The sequence below is a fragment of the Ascoidea rubescens genome (genome assembly GCF_001661345.1).
Source record: "Ascoidea rubescens DSM 1968 unplaced genomic scaffold ASCRUscaffold_12, whole genome shotgun sequence".
Lineage (NCBI taxonomy): Eukaryota > Fungi > Ascomycota > Saccharomycetes > Ascoideales > Ascoideaceae > Ascoidea > Ascoidea rubescens.
Genome location: NW_017962924.1, coordinates 172,636 through 192,373, shown reverse-complemented (window position 1 = coordinate 192,373; position 19,738 = coordinate 172,636). Strand labels below are relative to the sequence as shown.

The following is a 19,738-nucleotide window of genomic DNA, read 5'->3' as shown; positions in this document are numbered from 1 at the left end:
GAATAGCGAGGCGACACAAAGACACAAAACAGCTGGAACAATTCCAGATATAATCGCAGACGAGAGACTCAAAGAGGAGACCTAAAGCTTTCAGAGCTTTCAACGAGTTTCTCAGAGATATTTCCACGACCTCCTTCGCTGATAGTTGATAGTCTTTTGATAACCACTTCGTTTTGCTTTTGGAGCACCATTCCTATTCCACTATCTGCTTTGCTCTGGTTTCTGTGCTACTATTTCATGACTCTGCAATTGGTATTTAACAACTAACTGGTATTTCCCTGCTTCTACACCTACCAAGATCACATCCAAGATCTTATCCAGCATCACTGTTGTGTCAACATTATACCAACATTATACCAACATCATATCCAATCTCTTACATCTGCTCTCTGCTCTTATATTCTCATTTATTTCTTGTCAAAATCTAGCAACAAAAGTCATTAAACTCTGAAGGCTCCACTCTCTGATACCCAAATTTTATTCTCTTGCTAATAGTCCTGTTTTCACTCCTCTCACAAAATTTAATCCAACAACTAATTGAATAGTATCTTTCAATTTAATTGGTTCTTTTTCTGCTTTTATTTGCCCTTTTTCTCACTTGTGTTTATTAGCTTGTTTTCAGTTTCCTTTTTTTAATTTTCATTCTAAACTAAAAGAAAAAAAGTTTTGCTGTTATTCTCCTGTTTTAAAGATATTACCACCTTACTATAATATAATATACTATAATATAATATAAGATAAGATAAGATAAGATAATCAAATCACATTACATTATAACATACGTAATATAATATCATATAATATAACAGTGTTCTTTATATTACAATCTTATACTATAATTTGTCCCAGATATTTCCTTTTTCCTCATTTCCTTATTTCCTTATTTCCTTATTTCCTTATTTCCTCGATTTCTTGTCTCCTTGATTACCTTTTAATTTCTTTTTACTTTCCTTAGCTACTGTTTAGCTTATAATGAGTTACTCCCCAAATAGCTTTAAAACAGCATCCTTTGAAAGTTTAAACAGATCAACTTCTTCTTTTACAAACACCTCATATACAAACAATAACAGCAATAATAGCAATAACAATAGCAATAGCAATAACACCAACACCAACACTAACAATAATAATCCTATTCAAAAAATGAATTCAAAAAGAAAGAAAAATTTAGAAATTTTATTAAATGATGACCTGATCAAAACTGAAATTGATCTTGAATTAAAAAAACAAAAGCAATTAAATCAACTCAACAACAACAACATCTCCCCAAATACTTCTTATACTGCTAATTTCTACGATAATTCAAATGCCAATTCAAATTCAAATTCAAATTCAAATCCAAATCCAAATTCCTATTCAGTTACAAACTCCCCAATAGTTAACAGCTTTCTTCAAAACCTCTCGTCAAATCCAAACCAACTTTCCAGCTCCTCTTCTAACAATAACAATTATACAAACTACAGCCCTTCAGTCACCTCTTCTCCAAAAATTTCTGCAAATTCAAGAGTAAGAGCCTTGCAAGAAAAGATAAAGAAAGACTTGGATTTAAAGGATACCCCAAACCCTTCAAAATTCTCTTTACCAAATAGATCCTATTTATCAAGATCAAACTCTTCAAATTCTGTTAAAAATTTGGCAAAAGATTTCAATAATTCTTCAAATTTAAACTTATCCTCAATTAACTCTATCAACAACATCAATCCAGTTAATAACATTTACAATTCCCCAGTTTTTTCAAACTCTTCTTCAAATTTAAATTCTCCCTACACAACAGATATCAATAACGAAGATTTAGAAATCCCAAGAAGAAGCTCTTCAAGAATCAAAAAAAATCCTCCTCCAATTATAGTACTTCCAGAGAATGAAGACCTTCCCAAAAGATCCTCCTCAAGAAGCCAAACTTCTTCATCCTCATCTTCCTCAATCAAGTCCCAACCTCAATCTCTATCTCATTCACAATCTCAATCTCAATTGCAATCCCATTCACAATCACAGTCTCAATCACAGTTCCAATCGTTATCCCAACCCCAACCACCCCATTCACCTTTATTCGAGGTCGACGAAATCCCAACTACTCCAACATCAATTTATAGTAACGATAATATCTCAACAAATTCTTTAAATTATTCCGTAACTTCATCTGGTAAAAAACTAATAAAACCAAGATTTAAAGTCACTGTCAAAAAATCAGCTTCAGTCATAAAATCTTCAATCCGCAAAAGTAAATCAAATTTATCGAGTCCAAATTCTTTATCTGAAAATTCAAGTATCCCAGTTGATAATACCCCAACTTCTTCAGAAATTGCTGCAAAAACCTTAAGAACTCTTCAAGCAAAGGATAAAGAAATTAACAACAGAATTAAAAAATTCAAGTCCGAAGTCGATTTCATTGATAAATCTTTACCTCCTTATTCATGTTCTCAAGATTTTAATGACCAAAAAAAACTACTAATAGCAAAAGAAAAATTATTAAAAAATTTAGAGTATTGGGAAAAGAAAAAATATGAAAATGGTATTCTAATCTCAAGATACTCGAGAAAATGCATTTATAGTGGAGGAGACGATGTTACTTCCTTTTGGGCTGGAAGAAATGATTGATATCAAAAGTAAGTTTGACTAAAATAAAATGAAAGAAAAAAAAATTATTCCTTTTTTATTATTCACTTCATTTATTATTTTTTCAATGTGTTTTTTATCTCAAAAGGTTTTTCCTTTTTTTTACCAATTCAAAAAGAATTTTTTTTGTTTTTTTTTTGTGTTTTTTTGTTTTTTTTGATTTAATATTTAATATTTAATATCTAATACCTAATATCCAAATTTTGATTTTTTCCACTTTTAATTTTGATTTTTAATTTTGATTTTTAATTTTTAATTTTTAATTTTGTTTTCTATTTTCTATTTTTTATTTTTTATTTTTATTTTTGATTTTTGATTTTATTGATTTTAATTTTTGTTACTTAACACTTTTGTTTCATATCATGCCTTTGTTTTATTTGTTCAGTCATTTTTTTTAAAACTTTTTCATTTGTTTTTTTATTTATTTATATAACTTTTTCAAGTTGTTTGCTTTGATTTGTTTTTACATGCTAAGTTGTTTATCCTATAATCTCAATTTATATCATTGAAAGATTTTTAGCATTATAAAAGAAAAGTGAGTTCTTTATCTACATCAAGATTTTACTTATAGCTCTATTCTGATATGTTTTAAATAGTTTATACAACTCATCATTGAATTCTTGATTTATACCTTATCTAGTCTTTGTATAACTAAACTAATTTACTTTATTTTATTTATTTAATAAACCAGTAAATAATTGAAATTTCTTTTACACTTTTACACAAGATTATCTGCAATCGTTTTAAAACACAATAAAACTTTGCAACAAAAAGTAAAACAAATTTATGTATATTCACTGATCACCTCTATAATTTAAATGCATTATCATTAAATAAAAAATAACAAAAATAAATAGAAATAAATGCACAAAAAGAATCTTTTTCAACTAATTAACATACTCACAATGAAGAAAAAAACTAAGAAAAACAAAACAACTTTTTCTGTCAAAAAGAACTGAAATAAAAATAAAAATGAAAATAAAAATGAAAATAAAAATAAAAATAAAAATAAAAATAAAAATAAAAATAAAAACAAGAATGAGAATAATAAAAATAAAAAACACAACTATAAAACAATTTTAAAATATAAAACAATTTTAAAATATAAAAAATAATAATTATTATCATATTAAACAATGTAAATGCTAAAGGTTCATGCAAAGTGCTTTAATAGTTACCAGTACTATTAGTATCAAAATAGACCATTTCTATATTGGTATCAAGCCATAAGACCCCACAAAGTAATCGTTGAAATTTCTGTTGAATGCACTGTTTTCTTTATTGGATTTTGATTCGAGTATTTGAGAAGTATTATTATAAGGTTTAATTCTTCTGTGATATGCACTATTAATAAGCGCATGTTTAGGAGGACCAGAAACTTCCTTAACAAGTCGAGCATTAAGCCATGAATCGTTAGCTCTCAAAAAACTCATACTTTTCAAAGCATCCTTAACAACTCTTTTTTTAGATGGTAAATGATCAATAGGTGACCATTTTTCTTCATCAGTGTTGTCATAACTGTCGGCAATATTAAAGATGAAATCATTAAATTCATCATCGTCATCTTCTTCGGCATAGCCTTCCACTTCTTCAATATCATCTCTTTCATCCTCTTCCTCTTGGCTTTCATGATCATACAGAGCTCTATTTGTATTTGCATTAGAACTTGAATTTAAATTTAAATTTGAATTTAGGTTTGCATTTTCAAGAGAGAAAAAATCTGTATGATTGCTTGAAGAAAACTGCAAAGTTTCATTATTTTTGTCTGAGGATAAAACAACTGTTTTATTTAATCCAGAGACTGACATGTTACTGTTGCTAGCTTCAAGTATTGATTCTTCCAAGGAAAATTTCCTATTGTGAACTTGATATTTTTCTTGAGATTCGCCTTCAATCGAACTTAAAATTCTCTCAAATGAGCTGATGTGAGAATTGTTAGAATGAATAGACTCTGCTCCAGATGTAGCCGAATCTGATCTAAACCGACTGTCTTCGTTATCGGGAAAAGAGTTGATGTTAAGAAAGCTTTCGCCAAACAAATCAACTCTAGCTGGTGGCTGTACTAGAGGCATCATCAGATATGCTTCTGTTTTTTCCTTGATAGGCGAAGGTATGGAATAAGAAAAGAAACTGTTTAGATTATCAGTGCTGTGAGTCTCTTGAATTTTAGTATCAATTGAGGATTTATTTTTTGAAGTAGAAGTGTGGTTTTTTTCAAAATTGGCATTAATGGAATTGTCAGAGTGATCACTTGTATTGGTGGAATTCAAAACAAAAGGAAATTCTTTAGATAAATGCATATTATTACAACCATCACTTAAACAATTGGTCTTATCGTCAAGTGTTTCGTCATTGTCATTATGGACGATTGTGGCATCATTAGATTGAATATTAACTAGCTTTAGCGATAAGTTTGATTTTGTTAACTCTTTGTTCTGATAAGTATCAAAATTGGGAGGTTCTAGATGATTAGAGTTTACGATTTTATTTTGAGTTTTCTCAAACTTTCCTTTAGTGTTTTGTTTTTCCTCTTTTGTTGGTGATGTGGCATTGTATGAGTCGATGGGATCGATGGGGTCAATAGGGCTGGTGGGAGTGATGTATGCATTTTGAGTAACGGATAATTTTCTAGGATTCAAATTGCTTGAACTAATTTTTGAATGGAGTTTGAAAAGATTTGAAAAAGAAGCGGTTTTAAATTTAGATGGGTTTGAATAAGGGTTTGCATTGGGACTCAAATTTAGATTTGAAGATGAAATTGTATTGTTAGAAAACTCTGAACCAAAAAAATTGAATAAAGTTGAATGATTTCTTTGTGAGGAAGCAGAGTAAATTCCGTTTGAGTTTTGACTTTGATTTTGATTTTGATTTTGTTGGAAATTATTTTGAGCACTTGCCAAACTTACAAAGGATCTTGTAGCTTGATTATAAGCCTGAGAGATATTAAAGTGATTTTCTGAAGGAGCAGTTATTTGGTTAACGGATCTTGCAATTGAATTTGTTGTATTTCTTCTTGATCTTGTGATATTGATAATTTTTTCGGCAACAGCAAAGGGGTTATTTTTTTTTGATTGGCGAACTCTCCTTCTTCTTCTGGGGACGTTATTAAACTTGGGCATTTCTCTTATTGATAAGTCTGAGGAGATGTCAATACCGTTGATGATTAAATTGAACCAGGAGATGAGTTCATTTAGATGTTTGAAATTGATTAAGATTTGGAAAATTTCCAAACGAAGTCTGATCATGTTGAAGACACTTAGATTGTTTTTTGTTGATATAGTGTAAGAGTTGATGTTACCGAATAGTTTAGTGATAAATTCGTGTTCTTTTCGAGTTGATTTAAAGTCATTAACTAGGCCGATTTTGCCGAATTGTAGGGATAAGGATTTGACTAGTTTATCATGGGCCATAAAGTAGGAAGGGTTTGATATGACTTTTTTTAACATTTTGTAGGTGTTTAGGTTGTTGACCAAGTTATTAAAATTTAGGCTTGCAGAGCTGTTTTTCCTTGATTTGTTGTTTATTTTTAGTATGTTTGTTGAAGAGTTGAAAGAGGAGTTTAGTAGTTTGAATTTTGATCTTAAATTTGAGGTTGAGTTGTTTAATTTTGAGTAAAAGTTGTTTGGAGGAGATAGGATTTTTTTTGAGGATTTATTGAAATTGAGGGAGAATTGTGTAGCAGAGCCTAGAGGGATGATACCATTTTCGTTATTTATGGCGTGAAATAGGTTAACGCCAGTAAAGTTTTTAAAGTGTTGTTTGTTATTCCAAATTGAATTTTTGGAGGAGGGAGAGTTTTTTGAATTTGAATTTGAATTTGAATTTGAATTTGAATTGATGAAATCGTTATCAGATTTGATTTCTTTGATTTTTGAGTATTCGTCGTAGGAATTTAGATCTGAGGGATCGAAATCATTTAGATTTAGCTTGTAGAAGTTCAATTGGGTTGAGTTGAGTTCCATTATGACCAATTGCCAGTAGTTTAGATCGTTGATGTTGTGAATGATGTTGTCGTCATTTAGAAGGTCGTTTAGAGGGTTTTTTTCGAATTTGATTAGGACTATATTTAGTTTGTATAGACTTGGGATGTAAGGGGGAGGGTTGATTTTGTTGTTGATTATGTTCAAGTGTTCATTTTGGTCTAGTAGGAGGTCTAGTTGTTGGTTTGATTTGTAGAAAAGAGAGGGATGGTTGTTGTCGAGAAGGTTAAATTGGGGGATGTTTAGGTTGATGGTGTGGTTGTAGGAAGGTGGGAGGGATAGGTTGAGTAGGGAGTCAGTTGAGTTTGCAGGAGAAGTGATTGCAGTGTCGATTGTTATGGTGTTTGTTGGAATATTGCTTTGGTTACTTTGATTACTTTGATTACTTTGGTTACTTTGGTTACTCTGGTCGCTTGTTGAATCGTCAGTGTTTGATAAGTCAGATTTGATGTTGATGTTGATGTCTAAGTCGTGGTTGCTGTTTGGAGAATTAGATGAAGGTAGTAGTCTTAGAGGAATTGGGTGAGATAAAGGGTCTAGAGAGAAAGGTTTCGATGGAGAAGAAGTATGGATAAGCATAGGATTAAAATGAGTAGAAGTGGTGTGAGAGTGAGAGTGAGAGTGAGAGGAAGAATGAGAATGAGATTCAGAAGTAGATTCATGAGATTTGAGTATATTATTACTTGATATGTTATGTATATTATTTATGGGATTATTTATGGGATTGTGTATGGGATTATTTATTGGATTATTTATTGGATCGTTTATGGGATCGTTTATGGGATCGTTTATGAGATTGTTATTATTATTATTGTTATTTTTAGAGGTGGAGCCGGTTGGTCCATCGGAGTGATTAATCACAACAAAATCATTGAAAAAGTTTTTATCATGAGAATGAGTGAAAGAATGGGGTTGATTATTATTATTTATGGGATTTGATGTATATTTTATGGTTCGCTTTGCATAAGCAGTAGTAGTAGAGCGAGTGATGTGAGAGGAGTGGTTTAGATTTTTGTAGATGTTGTGGTTGTAGTGGTGGTAGTTGTTGAAGCTGTTTAGAGAGTTTGAGAGGTTTAGAAAAGAGGAGGATAATTTTGATTTTAATTTTGATGTTTTTGATGTTTTTGATAGCTTTTGGTCGTTGTTGAAGACCATTTTGTTGGGATCACTTAAATTATTCAAGTTGTTAAAGTTGTTCAAGTTGCTGTTGTTGTTGTTTGAAATTTTTTTGAACATTTTGAACAATTTAAATGAGGTGAGTGAGAAAAAGATGAAACAGGAAATGAAATGAAATGGAAAGAGAAAGGAAGAGAAAAAGAAAATGGAAATGGAAAGAAGTGAAGTGAAAGAAAAGAAAAGAAAAGAAAAGAAAAGAAAAGAGAATAAGGAAAGATGATATAAAAGAGATTAGACAGAGGCAGACATGCAATAAAAGAAAGATAAAGGAAGTATAAACAGGAGCAGCAGTGGATAGAGATACAAGATCAAAGATGAAATAAAAACAGCGTTAGAAAATAGTGCTCTAGGCCTTGATGGGATTGCTGATTATATCTTCATCAGTCGGCCAGCCAGGGGGTGCGCACGTGGAACGGTGCAGTTTGCACAGGGCTGTTTGTGTGAACACGTCACGAGACTGCGCGCTGAAGAGAGGGAGCACGCGCAGCGCTTGCTGGCCAATGCCGTTTGCACGGGTAATAATAGAAAGCGGAAGGGAATAAGGAACAGAAGACGAGCAGCGTAAGCAGATAAACGGCGATAAGCAGCGACAAGCAGCAACAAGCAGAGAGCGCTGTGGCTAGTGAGCGGCAAGCCAGCCGAGAACGTCAGCACTGAGGCTGGAGAAAACCGTCTCGACCTCGATGAAAAGCGAGTGGCGTGCGTGCGGGTAGAGCACGAGCTTCTTGTCGGCAATGGGACACACCCTCATGAAGTCCTCCGAGGCCTTGGGGTCGTTCACCTCATCGTTCTCGCCATGCACAATCAAAATGGCCTTTTCGCTGAGCTGCTGGGGCGTGAGCTTCTGGCTGGCATAGAACTCCTGGTCGAGCAACCTCCGGCCCCTCTCGAACATGTCGGCGAACTGCCTCACAGTGCCCACTGGATTGGACAAGCTCTCCTCAAAGAGGTACTTTTGCCACGCTTCGCACGACGTCGCGAGCTCCTTGTCCAATTTGGAGTCGATCTGGAGCGTGGGAAGCAAGCCTGGAAGCACCTTCAACCCAAGCTTGAGCACAAAATTAGGATCCACCTTGGGATGCAAGCGGATTAGGGGCCCACTCACAACAACGCCGTTGACCTTGTCCTTGTATGTTCCGAGAACCAAGTAGTTTAACGCAATGCCACCTCCCATGGAGTGCCCAACCAAGTAGAAGTTGTCGTTCTTGATGGCTTTAGCCTCCAATCTGGGCAAAATTTTCACCTCAATTAACCTGTCAATATCCTTCATCACAAGCTCCTCATTTGTCAAACCCTTGAATTTACCAACAGAGGTCCTACCTGCACCTCGTTGATCAAAAAACAAACACTCGTAGCCATTAGTAGACAAGAGGTCCAAGATAGTGTAGTAGAGGTTTGAAAACTCAGCAAAACCGTGCATAACCAACACAATGCCTTTCACTTCTCCATTATTGGGAACAGACCAGGTCTCAGTGTAGATATCCAAGTTGTTGATATTAACAACCTCAACGATCGGGGTATTTGTTGGTTTGTATGGTTGTTCAGCGACTTTTACATCCATTGTGCTTCGGGAAATAGAGTAGGTGGAAACAATTCATAGTAAACTTGGTGGCAATGGCTATTTATATGGATTTCAGCCTAGTTCATCTTTTCTTTTCTTCTTGATGCTAACATCAAGATGATTGTGGAGCTGTTTGATGCAAGCACCGCTTTTAAGTTTGGCCCAACTCCTCTCACGTGAATTACTGACATGACTGTGCGAGATAGTGCTGGTAACAGACCCACATCTTTGGTTTTTTGCAGTAGTACGTCTGAACACCTTTCTATGCTGTATTACACACAAGTGACCTGAAAATAGAGCCGAAATGCTTCCGTTTCCGTTGTATTTCAGAAGTTATTCCGAAGCCGTTCCAGCATCCGCCAAGGTGGGAAACGGAGCCAGACTCCGAATCTTTGGAGCGGAGCACGGGCCTTCGAAGGAGCTTGACAGCAGCTAAAACTTTGCCGGAGCTGGGTTTTGCAAGTGAAGAGGATGAGTGATAACCGGCAATTGATAGTCAGTCGTCATATTCACTGTCTACAGATACACATGTAACCATATATCTTTTTATATATATACCCATTCATTGCATCCAAGAAAGAGGGCCTTAATGGTACTGCAGATTGCTATTTCAATCTCTTGCTCAGTTCTTTGTTTATCCTCGACTGCACCTTATCATACCATACATCATACAATACCATACAATATCATACTACACAATACCATACATACTACATAATACAATACAATACAATACGATACAATACAATACGATACAATACAATACGATACAATACGATACGATACGATACGATACGATACGATACGATAATGAAACTATTTAAGAAGAAACAAGATGCCTGGTGGTGCTGTCAATGCCATAAATACCAATCAATTCGTGTTAATAATGAGTCTGATTTGAATGATCTCAATTTTAATGTGGAATGTCTGATGTGCACCCATAGATATTGCGATACCTGTCAGTATATAAATTCAACTCAGAATGATAAAAATAGCACCATTAGACACAAGTGCTGTTCATGTATAATTACCTAATCTATTTTCACTTAACTATTTGATTATTTGATTACTCAATTATTCAATTACTTAATTCAATTAATTACTTAATTACTTAATAACTTTTTTACGTTTTTACTTTTTTAATTCTTTAATTTAATTTAATATCATATTATATTATATTATATTAGATATACTATACAAGAATCATAATTAAATAAAATCATCTGTAAAAAATATATATATAAAAATGACGATGAAAGATGAAGATAAGCTAGAATAAAGATTTAAAATGATCTGGATGAGGCTGAGAATAAAAAGAAATGAAAAAATTTAATTATGAGTTAGAGTTAATGATACAATATAATAAAATAAAATAAAATAAAATAAAAATAAGAGTAGAGTAAAGAGTAAAATAAGAATAAGACTGGAAGTAAACTTAAAAATAATGCAAAACTAACGGATAATAAAAAAATAACAATATAAAATAAAACAAATAGCTGAACACACTATTCATTAGAATTAAAATATGATTTAATGTAATATGGTGTAATTGGATTTTAGTAAAACAGGTTAAGATTTAGCAATTATTATCGCCCTGTTTACATCTTTTGAATATCCTTTAACGATTTAACATTTCTATAGTCATAGAGACTTGGAGAACTTGGACCACCCAACATTGGAACTGACAACTTCTTTCTTAAAGTCTTCTTTAATGTAATCTTTTCATTTGGGTAAAAAACATTAGAAACTGGTCCGGCTAAAATATATTTGGGTTCGGTATTCTTGGTGGAGGTCAAATTGGAATATAACACTGGACTGTCTGGTCCGCCTAAAACAACCAAATTGGCGTTGAAACAATCCTTTCTAGTAACATGCACATTTTCGTTGCTCTTTCCTGGAGCTCTTAAACAAACTGGAGCAGTTTTAGGATACGAATTTTCATTAATGATTTCCCTATCATCATCATCATCACTATTATTATTATTTTTGGTATTTTCTTGATTACTGCCAATGTGCTGGCTTAAACTCTTTAATGAGCTCCTGGAACCGAAATCAACAAGCGACATGTTGGAGAAAATTTGAAAAAAGAGTAATAGGAATGTAGAGATGATTTCAAAGAGATTTTGTTTCTTGAATGATGAAACACTAGAACCGGAATAAATTGAATTCATTTCACGAGTATATATATGAAAACTTGTCAATCAAGTGAAAAATTTGCTGTTGCTTAAAGGTAATGAAAAATAGCTGAAAAATCAAAAAAAGCAATTAATGGCTCTTTGTTGGCTGTTTGGATTTGAGGGTTGAGATGAAAAATATAAAAAAGAAATCATCGCTTCTTAAAATAAAGCAAAATCAACTATATTTATATGTGCAAAATAGAAAAGAAATAATCTAAAAAAAAAAACACAGAACAAAATATGCTACATCCCAATTGGGAAACTCTCTTACAGTCCAGGCTCTGCTTATATGGAATTATTCTCTTGAGCCACCGGACAGGCCCCTCCTCAATCATAGCGCTTTAGTGTGTGCGCAGGAAGAGCCCAATCCGCCCACATCTCTGGCTGGCGCAGACCCACCTTGTGACGAGCGGGACCTAAGAGAGTACTCCTCTTCGCGCGTGGCATGGCCCTCCCTCCCATGGCGGTGGTACGGCATATGCACAAACCAGCGGTCGCGGTGCACCACTCCGCCCCGCATCCGCGCCACATCCGCACTTGTGTCTTTACCAGCGACCGCGGCGTAAACCGGTTTCTTCACGTGCACACGTGCTCCGTGACCGTAGCCGCGGATATAGACGGGCGAAGAGAACAGGTTTTGAATTCCCAAAGCGGATAGATATAATCAGCGTCCACAGACAAACCTCCAGAGCTCAGAGCCCACCAACAGCACCTAGCGCTGATGCCCCTTTGCTGAGTTATCTTTAAGCCTTCCCTGCTGAATTCTTTCTGTTGTCCTCTTCTTTCTGTGTCTCTGCTGCTGCCGCTGCTGCTGCTTTGTTGTGTCTATTTCTACAATGTCTCTCAAGAAGCCCTTATTCAAGACACACCATTCTCTCCTATCAAAGAATTCCATTGACGATTCTCTTGTTGTCCAGTGGGACGATGACTTGTCTTTCACAATTGACAAATTGAATCAAATATTGGTCCACTACAACCTGTTCACAGACCACTGGTTGCAATTTCTAACCAACCAACTCGCAATAGCCTCCACCTTTATCGACCTTCATTCCTCAAATCAGGACGATGACGATACCATCAATGACAAAAATAATGATAAAAATAATGACCACACAAAAAATCAAATCGACAAGATCTTCATATCAACTTCCGATAATTTACTGAAAATTGACAATAAATTCTACTTGTCTCAAGTATCAATAGACGAAATCAACCACTTTAAATCTTTAGTTTCAAATTTAAACAACCAGTTTACCTCAAATTTCAAAAAATTTAATTCAACTTTATCTTCAAATTTCTCTGACTTGATCAAATACTTGAACCTATTCAAATCCTTAATCAAGTCTCGCTCAACTAAAAAAAACAACCTCTCAAGCTACCAAAAAAAGATCCAATCTTCTACCTCAATCAAAAATAACCTAAATAAACCTCTATCTCAAAAGGAAACTAAACACCTTAACGATTTAATTCAACTTTTCAACACTGCTGATCTAAAAACTAAACAAATTTTACCAATTGTCTTGTCTCTATTAGATGATTTCCTCAATTACACTTTAAAAACAATCTATTACCAAAATTTACAACTACTTAATCACATTACAAAAAATTTATCTTTTTTTGCTCAAAATTACGGTCTAATACTAAACAATAACAACAACAACTATAACGATATAGTTCAATCCTATAACACAGATTTTAATCCAATTCAATCTCGTATATTATCTTTAAAACTTCTAATCACTCCCTACACTTCAATTCCTACAATTAATAAACTATCTCCCATAGATTCTTTTCCATCTAATAATATTGTATCTAACAACAACAATAACAATAACAATAACAATAACAACTTGACTGCATCAAATCTAATATCTAATGAAAATTTCAACCAAATTATAATTTCAACTCCCAATTCAGCTTCTAACTCTAATCAATCCCAATTTCAAAATTACAACCACAATCCTAATAACATTAGCAAATCAAACCGTAATCTGTTAGATGTCCCTAAAAATAACATTGTCAAAAGAAGTCTATCCCTAAAAGTTAAAAAAAATAAATTTGACCCAACTCCTGTCATGAAACCACTAAATTTAAATAGATCGCATACTAAAAATCTAAAATCACACTCAAATTTAGCTTCAATTATCTCTCCAAAGGAAGATCATTTTTTCTTCAACACTAACACTACAAATACAAACACAAACAACAACACAAACACCAACAACAATAACATTGATAGTGACATTACTACCATCACAACCACTACTAACAACTTATCCATCAATAACGAAAATATCAGTTTGCCTCCATCTCAAAGAAAATACTCACATAACCGCGGTAGCTCTGTAAGCCTATTAAACGCACTACAACCTCCTCCAAGCCTTTCTAATGCTTCTTCAAAAAATAATTCAGAAGAATCTCTTTCAAGAACTTCAACTAAAAGATTATCCACTATGAGTGAAAGAAGTGAAAGAAGATTAAAAACTTCCTCCTATATTACTCCAAATTCTGCTTTTCAATTCGGTTCTCCTAAAAAAGACGACAATGCTAGTACCTTAAGTTTAAAATTAAACAACAACAGCAACAACAATCATGGCGAAAACTGGTTAAGACCTTTATCTTTAGTTAGAAATTCAAACGCTCCTCCACTTTTTCCTCAATTCGATAAAGACGATAAAGACTTTGCTAACGATGACCTGTTTTCATTTAAATCTTCAAACTCTTCAAATTCTTTGATTGGAAATGACACTATAGCCGCTACAAGCGATTCCAACACCAATACAACCTCAATAGATCAAATAATGAACAATAATCATAATCACCATATCACTGAATCTAATGATACTTCGCCCTTTCAATCTCCATCAAAACATTCAAGTTCGAATAGATTGAGCATAATATCATCTTTTTCAATGAATCAAAATAACCAAAATATTCAAAATATCCAAAATAGTCAAAATAGATTCAGTATGATGTCAACTACTTCAACCAATAAAAGATTGAGTATTTTCTCAAATAATTCTTTATCCGCTCCTATCAATCTAAATTTATTGCCTCCTAATAACAATTCTCAATTGAATTCTGCATCTCTTTACACAAATACTCCCACATCTTCTGTTAAAAATTTTATAACAAAATGTCCTATTACTACTAATTTTAATAATAAAAATAATTATCATTTAGTAGACGACAAAATTAAGTTATTATCATATGCTGATACATCTTTATCCGGCTATTTGTATAAAAACTTCAATAAATACTATAATAATAGTTTATTACTGGAAAATGATTTTACCCGAAATCAAAAGGATCGAAAGGACCGAAAAAACCAAAAAGAGGACAGTTATATTGCTCAGTATCCATTTAAGGGTATTGAAATTGGGGATTTATCCTTTAATAAAGGAGACATGATTAAGATTTTGTCAAAACATACACCTGACAAAAATTGGTGGATCGGCGAATTACCAGATGGTAGGGTTGGTTTGCTTCCATCCAACTATATTAGCATCCATTCCACCTAAGCATTTACCTTGTTTCTTAAACTTATTAAAATAATTAAATTAATGAAATTAATTTTTTTATTTGTCTATTTTCATGGTTGAATTCTAGTTGGTTTTCTGTGTAAGAGTATTTGTATATTGCATTGTTTTTTATAAGTTTTATTTTCCATTATTCTATATTGTGTTTTTATTATCAGCATTTCCTATAGATAAATTTGAATATAATGATTTTCATTATTGAATCTTTTTTTTTTTTGATTCTTGTTGAGTATTATCTAAGTTCTATTTGTTTTCTTTTATCATTTGTTTTTATAACAATTTTCTGATTTTTTCAGATATGTTGCATATTATAATTTTTTACTATCAATAATATCATAATATTATGTTTATAAGAGATAAGAGTATGACATAGTAATAAATTGCCTATATCAATTTAGAGAATATTAAATATATATTAATTTAACAATGAATTAAAGAATAATTAAAATTATGAACTGGCCAAAACTTGAAAATAAATCTTCTGCGGCAAAATAAATCAAAATAAAATAAAATAAAATAAAACAAAAACAAAAACAAAAACAAAAACAAAAATAAAAATAAATCCACCAAAAAAATACCAAAAAAAGAAAAAAAAATCACCAATAAAATAAAAAAAATGCAAATTAACCCCTTTTTTTTGTTTCCAGCAACACCAAATTAAACATAATGAGAGGAAAAAAGAAATTGAACCAACCAATTCTGACCAAAAAAACTTAGTCAGAAAAGACAAACAAATTAAAAACTAAAATTAAAATAAAAATATACCAGTAAACCAGACCAAGAACAGTAAGAAACCCAATGGAAACACTGGAAAAGCCTTATAGAAACCAAATAAAAACAATATATTAAATACATCACTCTTTTCAATTGAGCAGTATGAAATAGGTTTAATAATAAGTGAATGTGCTGTATAAAATACTGGTCAGAGTAACAGTATATTCAGCAGTAAGATAATAACCACTCTCGCCAGTGCAAGTGTAATCAGGGAATTCATAAATAATTTTATCATAGGAGCTATAAAAGTAGTCTTCATCGACATAAGAAGTAGTACAGATAGTACCATTCATTAAAAAATAAGAATTTGAATCCAAGTCAAAGTCATAATCATAGATAGAATTGTAATCATAACCAGAATCACAATCAGAGATTGAATTAGTGATTTGTGGGGCATCTGTAGTTTGAACTGTGTTAGGTGTTGAACAGACTAAAGATAATTTCAAAGTTGTTTCAAGAGGAAAAGCTGTATCCTTGAATTGAGTGACAGAGGGAGTAACAGTCGAAAGCACAGTTGAACAATACTCGTCTGAAGGCCGGGAGTGAGTAGTTCTATAGCTGTCATCATCATAAGATTTAGTAGAAGTAGACAAGGAAACAATTGGATTTGAATAAGTAGTAGATATTGGAGTCTCACTAATGGATTCAAGAGTTGTCGACTCAGTAGTTTTAGCAGTTGTCAACTCAGCTGTCTCAGTAGCTGTTTCAGTGGTTGTTGAATCGATAGACCCAATAGTAGACTCAATAGTAGTCGAACCAGTAAGTTCGAAAGTTTCTGAATCAAAATCTTCTGGATTACCATAGACATAAACAACACTTGTGGAATCAGGTAGCCTTGTGGTAAAAGTTAAAGTTTGTGTTGTAAAAATACTTGTATAAAGAACAGTTTCACCAGCTTGGATTTGAAAAATTGTTTTATAACCAATTGATGTGACAAGCTCTGGAATTGGAGCAGCATTGGTAAAGATTAAAAAATTTATCACTAATACTAAAGAGAAAAAGTCAATTTTATTGAAGAACATGTTTGTAATGGTGATGTGATTTTCAATAGCAGCAAATTGTATAATGTGATATTTCTTTATAATCGGATGATTGATTAATAACCAAAAACAAATGACAAAAAGAATAAGAATAAGAAATAAATACCAAATATTAAATAAAGAAGAAGACCATCATTGAAGAGCTTTGGTACTTAATTTATATAATTAATTTGTTGACCTGCGTAGCATGTCCAGCAAAAACACCACTGCTGGCAGATATATATAAGTTAAAACCGGCCATTTGAGTAAATAAAGCAAAGTGTGGTAAACCAAGAATCAAAAGTGATTAAATCACACTCGATTTTCAGTACTATTTTGAAATGAACCGAATGGGACAAATGTCTGGAGAGTGATCTTTTCCTAACTGGTGTGAAAATATAATCAAGATTTGACGAAGATGAGTGAAAGAATGGCTGGTATTATTGTTAACAGAGCCCTATTTCTGGTCTGGGCATCTTCTAGGGCTTTTGCGTGTGTACATGTTATTTGCTGTGCTCAACTGTGATAATATGTTAAAGCGCATTAAATCCGTACTGATGGTCATATTTAAAGCCGAGTGCTGTTTTATGTGTGTATATGTTATATATCGTCTCACACTGCAGAGATGCATTGATATTGCATTTACACCGGTTTGCTGGCTCTTCATTACATCTTGCTGAATGATGAAATAATCTCAAAGCAACATCATAGCAATGTTTAGAACTTGGACCAATATAATTATTGCTCACAAACCAACTCAGCAATCCAGTTATAGCAATCGTTGTGCAAATGATCATTTAATTTTAGAAATGGACACAGTTTCAATGATTTTAAATTGATATTTAAACCAAAGAATTTCTTTCATTTTACCCCGATTAAAATAGATTATCAACAATAATTATAATTACACAAATAATTATAACAATCCCAATTTTTCTGAATCACTTCACCTAACTTACTAAATTTATCAATTCTCTTACTCAATTGACAATGTCTGACTGTAAGTTTAATTTTTTGATTTTTAAAAACTGATAACAATATAATTGGATACTAACGAATTTTAATTTTAATTTTAATTATTAATAGTCGGTAGAAAAAACTTTACTCAAAAGGCTTCTGAAGCTGTAAAACCAAATTCTGAAAAAACATATGCTGAACAAACTAAGGAAAAAGCTACTGGTCTTGCTGATTCAATTGGAAAGACTGTTCAACCAGAAAGCCAAAAATCATATGGTCAAAAGGCCAGTGATACCCTTGGAAACAAAAAAGATGAGGCTCAAGACAGTGGAAAGACAGTTTTAGACACAGCTGGAGAATATGTTGAAGCTGCTAAAAATTATGTTGCTGAAACCTTTGCTGGAGACAATACCGCTACCACAACACATCCCAATCAAACCACTCAAACCACTACAACTAAAGTTAATAAACCAAGTTCTGGTTTATAAATTGGAAATTTATGAAAATAAAAACAGAAATTGAAATATAGAATGTGAAAAATAAAAGATGATATTTTGATGTTTTGATATTTCGTCGTTTTACTTTTTGTTCTATTTTTGTTCTTTCTATAATTTAATGAAATATTAGTATAAATTAATATTAATAAGAAAACTGTAGGGTTGTTAAAATAAAGTTAAAAGGCAAGACCATATAAAACAAAAAAATTTATAATTGACAAAGTAAATAATAAAGAAGAAAAGAGAAATTTAGTAATTGAAGAACAAACAGTATCTATTTTATTTACAGAGGAATATCGCCGTTGGATTAACCACACCATGAAAAATTGATCAACATCCCATAACCGATAAATTATAATTTATAACTTATGATTGGATATAAGAAATGGTTACTATTTGTAGAATCTTCTGAATTTGATAAGATAGTAGATTTGTGCTTTAAATATTCAGTCAGTTGTATTTAATAGTAGAACGTATTATATTAATTATTTTTTATAATTTGGTGTTGTATTTTTTTTCTTTCTTTTTAATCAATTAATTAATTAATGAATGAATGAAACCCAAGAAAAATATTATAAAATAAATTACACTAAATAATGCTAGTAATTGGTAAATCACTTAATAGTGAAATGATTTGCAAAAACTGAAAAGGCTGAAAATTTTACAATAGTATGGATAAATTTGTTAAACAACTTTTGAGAGCAGAAAGAGAAAATCATCAAATTGGCATCATAGATTTCAATATTCATTAAACCTATAACCTGACAAATACAAATTTAAAAAAATAAGACAGAAATTATAGAACTTGAATAAGATTAAAAATTAAGATAATTGTATAATAATATAATATCAAGGTAATAATGATATAAGATACTAAGATAAAAACATGATATGATGATATGGTAATAAGATAATAAGATAATATGTTATTACGATATTATGACATTATGACAATAATTTAAACTATTTGCAATAGATTTTCAAGCATTTTAACTTGAAAATTACAACATTTGTAAAAAATTCAACACAATTTTTTGCCGTATTATTTTGTATAGTAGTTGAGTACTAAAGATGCAAATTGTGAAAGATTGTTTGAGATTTCCCAGTAATTTAAACAAAGTGGATTATTTCACCATTTCAGAAAATGGAAGTAGAAGATAATATGTGAATATGGATTATGGATTATGGATTATGGATAATCATAAAATATTCTGAATAAATACCTGATATCAATTGTTATGATAACAGTCTCATTAGCTGCAGAACGTGATTGGATAGAGGAATAGTGTTGATATACTGGAGAAACAGGTCTTTCAAATCCCCAGGAGAAACCAAAAAGCTGCTTGGGCTAAGTGGGAACTTTAGCACCAGCAGCAGTTTCGTATCAAACAAAACACACTGAGAAAATTGAAAAGACCCAAAAGACTCAGAAGATTCAGAAG

The 19,738-nt window shown here is 32.1% G+C and overlaps 7 protein-coding genes across 7 annotated transcripts; 3 read left to right on the top strand and 4 right to left on the bottom strand.

The window, feature by feature from the left end:
• The first annotated feature begins 780 nt into the window (after positions 1-780).
• ASCRUDRAFT_87458 (uncharacterized protein) lies at positions 781-2,643 on the top strand. Its single transcript, XM_020194953.1, has one exon. The coding sequence runs from the start codon at positions 973-975 to the stop codon at positions 2,596-2,598; it is 1,626 nt and encodes a 541-aa protein (XP_020045677.1). The 5' UTR covers positions 781-972; the 3' UTR covers positions 2,599-2,643.
• A 1,111-nt stretch (positions 2,644-3,754) lies between these two features.
• ASCRUDRAFT_112010 (uncharacterized protein) lies at positions 3,755-7,980 on the bottom strand. The gene has a single exon (XM_020188764.1). The coding sequence runs from the start codon at positions 7,830-7,832 to the stop codon at positions 3,825-3,827; it is 4,008 nt and encodes a 1,335-aa protein (XP_020045676.1). The 5' UTR covers positions 7,833-7,980; the 3' UTR covers positions 3,755-3,824.
• A 411-nt stretch (positions 7,981-8,391) lies between these two features.
• On the bottom strand, positions 8,392-9,333 carry YJU3 (acylglycerol lipase; the record flags this gene model as incomplete). The annotated part of the gene is made up of 1 exon (XM_020191986.1): positions 8,392-9,333. One exon carries the CDS (start codon positions 9,331-9,333, stop codon positions 8,392-8,394), a length of 942 nt encoding a protein of 313 aa, XP_020045675.1.
• Positions 9,334-10,532: 1,199 nt separating this feature from the next.
• ASCRUDRAFT_77111 (uncharacterized protein) lies at positions 10,533-11,656 on the bottom strand. The gene has a single exon (XM_020193730.1). It carries the CDS (start codon positions 11,397-11,399, stop codon positions 10,932-10,934), a length of 468 nt encoding a protein of 155 aa, XP_020045674.1. The 5' UTR covers positions 11,400-11,656; the 3' UTR covers positions 10,533-10,931.
• A 545-nt stretch (positions 11,657-12,201) lies between these two features.
• On the top strand, positions 12,202-15,201 carry ASCRUDRAFT_77110 (BAR and SH3 domains-containing protein). Its single transcript, XM_020193729.1, has one exon. It carries the CDS (start codon positions 12,347-12,349, stop codon positions 15,029-15,031), a length of 2,685 nt encoding a protein of 894 aa, XP_020045673.1. The 5' UTR covers positions 12,202-12,346; the 3' UTR covers positions 15,032-15,201.
• A 478-nt stretch (positions 15,202-15,679) lies between these two features.
• Positions 15,680-16,165, bottom strand: ASCRUDRAFT_77109 (uncharacterized protein). Its single transcript, XM_020193728.1, has one exon. The coding sequence runs from the start codon at positions 16,114-16,116 to the stop codon at positions 15,937-15,939; it is 180 nt and encodes a 59-aa protein (XP_020045672.1). The 5' UTR covers positions 16,117-16,165; the 3' UTR covers positions 15,680-15,936.
• Positions 16,166-17,775: 1,610 nt separating this feature from the next.
• On the top strand, positions 17,776-18,238 carry HSP12 (lipid-binding protein HSP12; the record flags this gene model as incomplete). Its single annotated transcript, XM_020193727.1, has 2 exons — positions 17,776-17,842; positions 17,929-18,238. Coding segments are annotated over exons 1-2 (257 nt in total), but the record flags the coding sequence as incomplete, so codon positions are not given.
• Positions 18,239-19,738: the final 1,500 nt, after the last annotated feature.